The sequence below is a fragment of the Chiloscyllium plagiosum genome, chromosome 12, assembly GCF_004010195.1.
Source record: "Chiloscyllium plagiosum isolate BGI_BamShark_2017 chromosome 12, ASM401019v2, whole genome shotgun sequence".
In the NCBI taxonomy this organism is placed as follows: Eukaryota; Metazoa; Chordata; class Chondrichthyes; order Orectolobiformes; family Hemiscylliidae; genus Chiloscyllium; species Chiloscyllium plagiosum.
This window is the reverse complement of record NC_057721.1, coordinates 79,305,136-79,316,045: the sequence shown is the minus strand read 5'-3', so window position 1 is coordinate 79,316,045 and position 10,910 is coordinate 79,305,136. Positions and strand designations below refer to the sequence as shown.

Genomic DNA, 10,910 nt, shown 5'->3' with positions numbered 1-10,910 from the left:
GTCACGGAGGGAACAGTCTTTGCGGAAGGTGGAAAGGGGTGGGGAGGGAAATATATCCCTGGTGGTGGGGTCTTTTTGGAGGTGGCGGAAATGTCGGCGGATGATTTGGTTTATGCGGAGGTTTGTAGGGTGGAAGGTGAGCACCAGGGGCGTTCTGTCCTTGTTACGGTTGGAGGGGTAGGGTCTGAGGGCGGAGGTGGCTTTTGCCCGAAACGTCGATTTCGCTGCTCGTTAGATGCTGCCTGAATTGCTGTGCTCTTCCAGCACCACTGAAAGTAATCAGTCTGTTTTGATGCTGCTGGCCTCAAAGTGTCAAGTCCATGCTGATCCTCCTCTCTCTGACATCTCTCTTGTGAGACCCTGTGTTTGATTGTTCCTGTATTGCCAAGGGGATTGTTGCAATTTGTTAGAACAGTGTAATTAAGTTAGGATAATCTGTTTGGTTTTTGGGCAGGTTACATTATTCTGTCTTCTGTTCTCTTCTGTTTGAATTTCATTCGGTAATCTTGGAAATAAATTGTTTTGTTGATGACAAAGTGGTTGGGCTGCTTGTATCACCCGTGGAATAGCCACTCTACAGCTGTTTAAAACAACTACAGAATTAGGGTCTGGGCTATGAGGGGAATGTTTTGAGGGGACCTGGCCTGGTGCGTAACAGACTGGGGTGTTGTCTGGGATTTGTTCTATAGTTCCAAATTGGAACTCGTGTTGTTGGACTCAAAGGCAGTGCGTGGTAGGTGTTAGTGTTATGGCTGTTGTATTTGATTGATTTAAACAGTGTTTGCGATATCAATGGCACTTTCAATCACCGAGAGTTTTCTGGGGGTGGAAGAAGTGACTTTCAGAGTTTTGCCAAAGGTGATTAAGGTCAAGCTGCTGGAATTAGCAGACAAGCTGGGGTTGGAACTGCCTCCTTCCATCAGGAACGGAGACATAATCAAAGCAATAGCTCAGCATTTACATTTGCTGGAAATGACATCAGAATGGTTCGGGATGGTTGACATTCAATTGAAAAGGAAGCAGCTTGAGTTAGAGCCAAAAGAAAAGGAAACGATGACAGAAATGAAACAGGTTGAATTGCAAATAAGAGCAAAGAAAAGAGAAAAAATGAATCACAGAACAAAAAGACGAAGGGAGAGAAAGAGAGAGAAAGAAGAGAAAGAAAAGGAAAGAGAGGAAAGGAAGAAAGAAAAGGAGTTTTAACCTCCAGAAATTGGCATTTATGCAGGAAAGTCAGCTTAACAGGATGGAGGCAAAGGCTGAAGCTAAGCTCAGTGAGGAAGAGTGTGAGGATGAGCAAACCCATGGGAGCCAAAGGCCTGGTGAGAATCTGTTTAAATATATTCAAGCATGGCCTAAATTTGAAGAGATGGATTTGGAAGCCTTTTTCATCTCATTTGAAAAGGTGGCTAAACAAAAGTGTTGGCCAGTGACCATGTGGGTTTTATTGATCCAAACAAAGCTTGCAGGTAAGGCTCGTGAGGTATTTGGATCACTATCAGAGGAAGTATTTGGGGAGTATGAGGAGGTGAAGAAAACCATTTTAAGTGCATATGAGCTTGTACCAGAAGCCGATAAACAACGTTTCAGGAATCTAAGGAGGGACCCTGGTCAAACCTATACTGAGTTTCAAAGGATCAAACAGAGTAATTTTGAAATGTGGATACGAACATTAAAAATAGATCAAACCTATGACGCTCTTAGAGAGACAGTTATTTTGGAGGAATTCGAAAGTTCACTTCCTGAAGTAATGTGAGCTCATGTGGAAGAGCAGAGAGTTAAAACAGCAAGAATAGCAGCTGAAATGGTTGATAGTTATGAGCTGGTCCATAAATCAAAGTTTGGCTATCAACATCAATTTCAATCCATGAGGGATAGAAATTGGGGAAACTAGAAATCCACACATGGAAAGGGAAAGGTAGATCTCAGTGAAGATCATAAGGATAACTTACCACAGGGTAAAAAGGAAACCCTTGAAGGGGAAAGAGAAGTTAAAAAACTCCAGCGTTTTCACTGCAGTAAAGTAGGCCACATGAAATCACAGTGTCAGTGGTTTAGGAATCGCACTGGGAAGCCTAACATAGGAAAACAGGATAAGCCAGTGAATTCTGTTGGAGTAGTAATGGAACACATAGTGGAGACTAGAAAGCTGCACCAGAATGTACAACCTGTTCGGAGGTTGATTAAAGAGGAAGTGCCAGATCTTCTTAGACCATGTTGTAGGAGTACTGGACAAACTCTCAGCTCCAGGAATTCAATTCGTCCTTATTAACGATACAGCTGCTTCATAGGTAGGAGTGCTGCCTTCTGTGGTTGAAAAGCCAGTGGAAACTCAGGGCAACTGAACTATTGCAGGTCACATGTCGTGGGATGTTTCTGGACTGTGAGGTAATGAGGTCACAAAGTTACCAGTTGAAACAGGAGAGATCAAAGACTACAGATAAGAAAGTTGACGTGGAAATAGTAGAGACCCTGTTTGATCAAATGGTTGATACAAACCAGGAGCAGACAGATAACAATGCAAACTCAGATAAATCAACTGAGTTACAGCAGAAAGACCAGCTACATCGCTCCTGGAATATCCGCTCTGCACCTGCTTAAAACGACGGGCAAAGTTAGGGTCCGGGCTACTTCCTGTAAATGTTTTGAGGGGGTCTGGCCTGGTCCATAATACCAGGTCCCACTCTCCCACCAGGTGTGTTTGAGAGACCTTTAGCCAAGGAGACATTTTCTAATCTCTCCTGATTTATGAAAGAATGCCGAACCCCCATGAGTTAAATTGTTTGAAATCAAATTGACACTAGAAGCTCAATGCCTATGGAGCCCGATGTTTAACCCTTTCCTGAGTATGCAGTCCCAAAAAATTCAAATCAATTTAATAAGATTAATACATATTACACATGAGCAACCCAACACATTAACCCAATATTAATGGGAAGGCTCATTGATATAAACATCGCTGGATCTGAGTGAGTGAGTCAATAGGAAGAGAACAGAAGGCACCAGTCATTATAAGATAAGGAATGGTGTGTATTTCTGGAAGGATTGGTACTGCTTCGGGAAATCCCCAAGTGTTTTTGTACTTTGAAAAGTGTAGCTTCAGCTTGTGTACATCACTGTCAGTGTTCCCAGTCTGAACAGAGATTGTTCAGTAATTCCACTCACTGGCACATACTGCTGTCAGTTGTTTTATTTCATGGTCATTAATTGCACTGTGTAACTCTCCTCCATTCACCATGTATTGCTGGAGAAAGCACCTTGGTCTTATTGCTGTTGTTTGAGAGGTGCACTTTAAACAGAGCCCGGATGGAGGACGGGAGGGAGCAGATGGTGGAATTTAATTTCAGTAAATATCTGGGATTAAGAGTCTAATGATGTGCTGAGTCAGCTTGCAGTGCTGTATGTTTTGAGTTTAGTTTTCTTGGGGTCAGCCTCCTGCAACCTCACCCCTCCTCAAAAGGAAGATGTCCTAACTCTTTGAGCAACCAGCCAAGCATAGGAGGTTGTTAGCTCATTTGGCTGGATGGTCAGTTTGTGATTCAGAGTGACTCCCAACAGTATGGGTTTAATTCCTGGTCCGACTGAGGTTACCATGAAGGACTCTCCTTCTCACCCCTCCCCTCACCCGAGGCGTGGTGTCCTTTTGGTTAAACCACGATCAGTCACCTCTCTGTCTATTGAGAGAGTAGGACTTGGGGGATATTTAATCAAAGGCTGGAAGCTCTGCAGCACCACTCCATCTAGTGGCCATTAATGGGAAAGCAGCCTTGGAGGAGGAGGTTGTCAGAGATAGACCCATACTGTCCCCTCCAGGGTCTCTGTTTCCAGCTGCTGATGTGACAAGGGCCATCTGTCGGGTTGGGAGGCAGGACCTCACTGAGCCGCTGGGGGAGAAAGCTTCAAGTGGGCAATGGTCAGGCTGACCACATCCTGCCTCTCAGAGTGCAACCACCCACTCCCCCCTCTCTTCTCTTCACACCACAGCGGGTACAAGCAGGCTGACAGTAATTGTGGCACCACAGGCCAATTGTACAAGGCCACCCTCCTACCATCCCAACCATAGCTGGCTTAGACATTTCCCCTTGTATGAACAGGCACAGTCCACTGAGGAAATTCATGAAGGTCCCACCTTCTGAACATTGTCCCTCATCTGAAATGTGGTGGCCCTCAAGTAAAACTCACCACCAGTAATCCCTCTCTGACTTTCTGTCTCTATCTCAAATGAGGGAACAGCCCTATGTTCCTTGGAGACGATGGTGAACTTTATGTTTTATTGAATAAATTATCTTTGCCATCTGCTCTGAATCCCAGGCCCACACAGCACCTTACACTGGCCCAATGGTATCCCAGCTGCTTTGTTGAAATTGACAATGGATTTATTTATTGTTTTTTTTTAGGTTTAATGGATGGTGATCTCACTGATGACATCCGATGTGCTAAGTATATAGCAACAACAGAGAACGGAATAGAGACCTGGTATGTTAAACCCTCTGTTTGCACTTACTCCCTCAATAATTCGTATTGACAATTCAAAATTGATCAAAAGTATGGCTTATGTGGAACCCAATGTGAAGGACCAACCTCACATTGCAAGGTAATATCATGGGATGAAGAAAATATCCGGAAAAACTATTAGACCAGAAAACTAGCGGCCTTTAAATTCAATGTTAAAAGCTTAAGATGAGAGCAGGGAGATGTTCTAAGAACAGCTCTTTCTTTCCCTGTCCAATAGTTTTATGACTCATCAATAAAACGAAGAAACTAACGTTCATGCACCCAGTGATTCTTCCCTTCATTTGCAAGCCCATCCGTACACCATGAGTTCAAATGCAATAAAAAAAACTTGTGACATATTACCCTTTCTCCTCCTTGTTTCTACATGGAAGGTAGGCATTGCTGGTGCCAACAACACTTATTGCTCATCCCTAATGGCCCTTTGAGAAGGTGGTGGGCTGTAGGTACACCCACAGTGCTGTTATGGAAAGAGGTTCCAGGACTTTGATGAAGGGATACCGTGGGAAAGGCATGGTTGTCCCATGTTACAATAAATTGTGACTCGGCGGAGATCTTGCAGGTGACATTGACGATGCCTTTTTGTCAAATGTGACATTAAACTACTTTTTTGTGTGGATATGAATCATTCTGAAGCACAATTGATCAGTTAAACAATTCATAAACCTCGATTGGCCGTTTATCTCATTCTTGTTTGTTTAGGATCTGCTCAGTGGAGGGCGACGGCCATTGGACCCTAATGGTCTTTGCTGATACTATTCCTTCACAGTTCTCTTCTCTCTCTTTTCACTTCACCACAAGGAATGGCTAGGAAAACTGACCGAGATAACTTGATTGAGTTTTTGAAGAAGTAAAAAAGAGGATTGATGAGAGCAAAGTGGTGAATGTGATCTATGTGGACTTTAGTAAGGTGTTAGACAAAGTTCCTCATGGTAAACTGGTTTGCAAGGTTAGATCACATGGAGAGCATACAGGGAGAACTAGCCATTTGGATACAAAACTGGCTCAGGTAGAAGACAGAGGGTGATGGTGGAGGGTTGCTTTTCAGACTGGAGGCCTGTGATCAGTGGTGTGCCACAAGAATTGGTGCTGGGTCCACTGCTTATAATTTATAAACATTTACAAGGATGTTGCCGAGGTTAGAGAGTTTGAGCTATAGGGAAAGTATTTGTTTCCTTGGAGTGTTGGAGGATGAGGGTTGAGCTTTTGGAGATTTATAAAATCATGAGGGCCATGGATAGGGTGAATAGCCAAGGTCTCTTCCCCGGGATGGGCGAGTCCAAAACCACAGAGCATAAGTTTAAGGTGAGATAGGAAAGATTTAAAAGGGACCTAAAGTGCAACTTTTTCACACAGAGGGTGATGCATGTATGGAATGAGCTGCCAGAGGAAGTGGTGGAGGCTGGTACAATTATAACATTTAAAACATACCTGAATTGGTCCATCAATAGGAATGATTCAGAGGGATATGAGCTAAATACTGGAAAATAGGACTAGATTAGGTTAGGATATCTGGTCTGCATGGACTTGCTGGACCAAAGGGTCTGTTTCCATGCTATAGATCTCTATGACTGTATATCTTTAAGATGATTGATTGATTTATTGTTGTCACACGTACCGAGATCCAGTGAAAGGTTTTTGTTTTATGTGCGATACAGGCAGATTGTAACATGCAAAGTACATCAGGGTAGCAGAACAGAGTGCAGAATACAGTGTTACAGTCGCAGAGAGAGAGGTCAGAAATAACATTTGGGAGATTCATTCAAAAGTCTGATAACATTGGAGAAGAAGCTGTTCTTTAATCTGTTTTTATGTGTTATCAAACTCTTATATCTTCTGCACAATGGAAGAGAGTGGGTGAGAGTGCAATGGGGTGGGAGGGGTCTTTGATGCTGGTACTTTCCTGAAGCAGCAGGTAGTATAGATGGAGTCAATGAATGGAAGGCTGCTTTGTGTGATGGACTGGGATGTGTTCACAATCTTCTGTAATTTCTTACGGTCCTGGGAAAAGCAGTTGCTAAACCACAGTGCAATACATCCAGACAGGATGCTTTCACTCGTGCATCTATAAACATCAGTAAGAGTCCCTGTGGTGGACATGTTGAATTTCATTAGAGATGTCATCGATGTGCTTTCTTGACCATCACGTCGACATGAGTGGACCAGGATGGATTGTTGGGAATCATCACTCCCAGGAACTTGGAAGCTCAGTAAATACATGTGGGAGAAAGAAAGAGAAAGCAATGTTGATGGGATTAGATAAAGCCACACAGAGAGAGGCTCGTGTGGAACAGAATACCAACAGAGACCGAAAGGGTTACATGGCCAATTTCTACACCACAGTGAACATGTACTTGTATAGATAAACGTGCACCTTTTACTTATTGAGTTTTAGATATAGTTAGGGCTAAAAGGATCAAAAAGTTTTGGGGAGAAAGTGGCAACTGGATACTGAGTTGAATGGTAAGCCATGATCCTATTGAATGGTGGGGTAAGCTCGAAGGGCTGAATCGCGTTCTCCTGCTCCTGTGTTTCCATGCCCCTCTGCCTGCAGCTCTGACACTGTTTCTCATTGCAGGTTAAGTTGGAGAAAATACTGCAAAGGTGTGAATTTCAATCACTTTCTGGATAATTGCCAGCTGTGAAGACAGGAGAGAGAAAGCTCAGCATTCTGTTTTGCAGCCCTCCCTATCGCAGCTTAAGACTCTTTCAACTGGTTAGCTTTGCCGTGTTGGTGTATCCTCATCTCATTATCCTGCACTTGCCAGAGATGTTAGCCAGCCACGCTCATGGGAGCGTGTTTCACACATTAATGTGTTGAGATTGGGACCGGGGCAGGGTCATTGTCAGGGGTAGTCTCCCCCCTGTCACCAAAAGTGATCAACATTTGGAGGACAGGTGTGGGGGACTGGTCATGGAAATGCCCACCCACTGAGTCAGTGAGATTTCCTATCCAGCATGTACCCCACAGAACAGTGTTGTGGAGTTGCTGAATCAGTTCCTCCTTCCTCCCAATGAGAGAGTGGTGATGGGATCAGGAGGGTCTTCAATGAGCTTCAATGTCACTGACCTAGTAAGACCATCAGATATAGGAGCAGGTGTTAACCATTCAGCCCATTGAGTCTGCAGTGCCAATGAGATAACAGCTGAGCTGGTAATCCACAACTCCACTTTCCTGCCTTTTCCCTGTAACACCTGATTCCCTCCCTGAACAAAAATCTATCTCAGCCCTGAATATTCTATTTGAGCCCAGCACCAAAACCTCTTTGAGCTATCGCTATTAATCTCACAACTTCAAATGATGCTGTTCCAGTCAGAAAGTAGGATGGTAAGGGACAGAATCCCTGAGAAGGTCCACTAACTTGCTCCAACCTCAGACCAATTCCCTTCATTGCTTCACTTCTGTTTCTGCAATGCATTGAGCTCCCGTTCTGTGGTTGGTAATTTTCATAATTGTACCTACAAATGTTTGCAAATAAATCGATAGAATCAACAGAATCTAAGCTGTCGGTGTCCATAACAACCTTTCAACAGCAACAATCAGATGTTACCTTGACGTAACATTTTTAATGCAGTAAAAGTCACAATACAATTGAGAGGAGAATAATTGGATAGAAAGTGGAAATGCTGGAGACATTTTACAATCCTCACAGCATCTGTAAACAGAGAAACAGAGTCACGAGTTTAGATCAATGATCTTTCTTCGGATCCAGGACAATTTAGAAATGTAATGCATTTTCTGTCGGTCAGCCATGTTAGTGGCTAATGTGGTGCCACTATTTAAGAAAGATGGTAAGAAAAAGCCAGGGAACTATCGACCAGTGAGTCTGACATCAATGGTGGGCATGTTGTTGGAGGGATTCCTGAGGGACAGGATGTACATGTATTTGGAAAAACAGGACTGATTAGGGATCATCACCATGGCTTTGTGCATGGGAAATTATGTCTCACTGACTTAATTTAGTTTTTTGAAGAAAAAAATCAAAGATGTTTGATGAGGCCAAAGTGGTGGACTTGATCTATATGGACTTTAATAGGTGCTCGACACAGGTCTTCATGGTAGACTAGTTAGTGAGTTTAGATCACATGGAATACAGTGAGAACAAGAACAGTTGGATCCAGAACTGGCTCGAAGGTAGAAGACAGAGGGTGGTGGTGGAGGGTTGCTTTTCAGACTGGAGGCCTGTGACCAGTGGTGTGCCGCAAGGAAAAGTGCTGAGTCCACTGCTTTTTAGCATTTATATAAATGATTTGGATGGGAACATAGGAGGTATGGTTAGTAAGTTTGCAGATAACACCAAAATTGGAGGTGTAGTGGACAGCAAAGTATGTCACCTAGGAATACAATGGGATCTTGATCAGATGGGCCAATGGGCCAAGGACTGGCAGGTGGATTATAATTTTGATAAATGTGAGGCTCTGCATTTTGGCAAGGTACGTCAGAACACCGTAACATGTCCGACACCTGGAGGAAGAACGCCTCATCTTCCACCTTGGGACCCTGCAACCACACGGGATTAATGTGAAAATCATCAATTTCCTCATTTCCCATCCCCCACATTATCCCGGTCCTAAGCCTCCAACTCGGCACCACCCTCTTGAACAGTCTATCACCTTTCCCATCTATCCGCTCCACCCTGTTCTCCGACCTATCACCTTCTCCCCCAACTTCATCTACCTATCGCATTCCCATATACCTTCCCCCCCAGCCCCATCCCGCTCCCATTTATTTCTCAGCCCCGACCCACAAGCCTCATTCCCTGATGAAGGGCTTATGTCCGAAACTTCGATTCTCCTGCTCCTCAGATGCTACCTGACCTGCTGTGCTTTTTCAGTGCCACACTTATAGAAGGGAAGGTAAAAGATAGGTTAGAGAAAGAAATTGTAAATAGTGGTTAGTTAATTATGCCCTCGTATACTTTAAGAAATAAAGTAATTAATTTTTACTTTAAGTAGTTCTTGGCCACTCGAAGTTTTACAGATTACTGCACGAGATAAATCTTTTCAGTGTTGCTGTTTTTAAATTAAGCAAGAGAGTTTACCCCATGTCGAAACAATACACTTCATGGTAAAGTCCTGAGGAGTGTTGCTGAACAAAGGCACCTTGGAGTGAAGGTTCATAGTTTCCTGAAAGTAGAGTCCTATCTAAACAGAATAGTGAAGAAGGCGTTTGGAATGCTTTCTTTTATTGGTCAGTGCATTGAGTATGGGAGTTGGTAGGTTATGTTGCAGCTGTAGAAGACATTAGTTAGGCCACTTTTGGAACACTGCATGTAATTCTGGTCTCCCTGCTTTCAAAAGGATGTCGTGAAACTTGAAAGGGTTCAGAAAGGACATACAAGGATACTGCCAGGGTTGGAAGATTTGAGCTAGAGGGAGAGGCTGAATAGGCTGAAGGCTGTTTTCCCTGGAGCTTTGGAGGCTGAGGGGTGACCTAATAGAGGTTTACAAAATTATGAGGGGCATAGATAGGGTAAATAGGCAAGGTCTTTTCCCTGGGGTGGGGGAGTCCAAAACTAGAGGGCATAGATTTAGGGTGAGAGGGGAAAGATTTAAAGGAGACCTTAAGGGGCAATTATTTCATGGAGAGGGTGGTGTGTGTATGCTATGAGTTGCCAGAGGAAGTGGTGGAGGCTAGTAAAATTACAACATTTAAAAGGCATGTGGATGGGTATATGAAAAGGAAGGGTTTAGAGGGATATTGGCCAAGTGCTGGCAAATAGGATTAGATTAATGTAAGATATCTGGATGGCATGGACGAGTTGGACTGAAGATTCTGTTTCAGTGCTGTATATCTTGTGACTCTATGTCTCAACGTGGGGAGTGTATAATGAAAAGAAACATAAGGGAATGCCTGTATGTGTGTTGGAACACCATGTAGGGACTAGAAAAGACATTCAGTAGCACAGCATATACTGACATTGTGTTTTCACCCTCTCCCTGAATTATGTCCCCTTATCGTTTCCTGACAGAAAGGATAGTGTCTAGATTAGAGTGGGGTGCTGGAATATCACAGTAGGTCAGGCAGCATCCGAGGAGCAGGAAAAATGATGTTTCGGGCAAAAGCCCTTCATCAGGAAGGACAGTGAGCAAGTGAGAGAACAGGACAAACTTAAACTTGGCCTCTGTGTATTATTTTTCTCTTTTGAGCACAGGTGCATTTGAAAACAGACATAGAAAGGAGAAAGGAACAGAAAAATGTGTTAAATGTAGGCTTATGCGGAAAGTCAGGAGGCATGGGATAGAGGGAAATTTGGCCAATTGGATAGAAAACTGGCCAACCGGTCGAAGTCAGAGAGTGGTGGTAGATGGCAAATATTCAGCCTGGAGCCCAGTTACAAGTGGAGTTCCGCAGGGATCAGTTCTGGGTCCTCTGCTGTTTGTAATTTTTATTAATG

At 43.6% G+C, this 10,910-nt stretch overlaps 1 protein-coding gene across 1 annotated transcript in view; it reads left to right on the top strand.

Moving 5' to 3' along the window:
* The window catches only part of LOC122554854 (lysozyme C-like), a 19,156-nt gene extending 11,194 nt beyond the window's left edge, over positions 1–7,962 (top strand). Inside the window, exons 3-4 of the mRNA XM_043700200.1 lie at positions 4,398–4,476; positions 7,091–7,962. Coding sequence (XP_043556135.1) covers positions 4,398–4,476; positions 7,091–7,157 — 146 coding nt within the window. The 3' untranslated portion in view covers positions 7,158–7,962. The remainder of the gene's footprint in view (positions 1–4,397; positions 4,477–7,090) is intronic.
* The last annotated feature ends 2,948 nt before the right edge of the window (positions 7,963–10,910 follow it).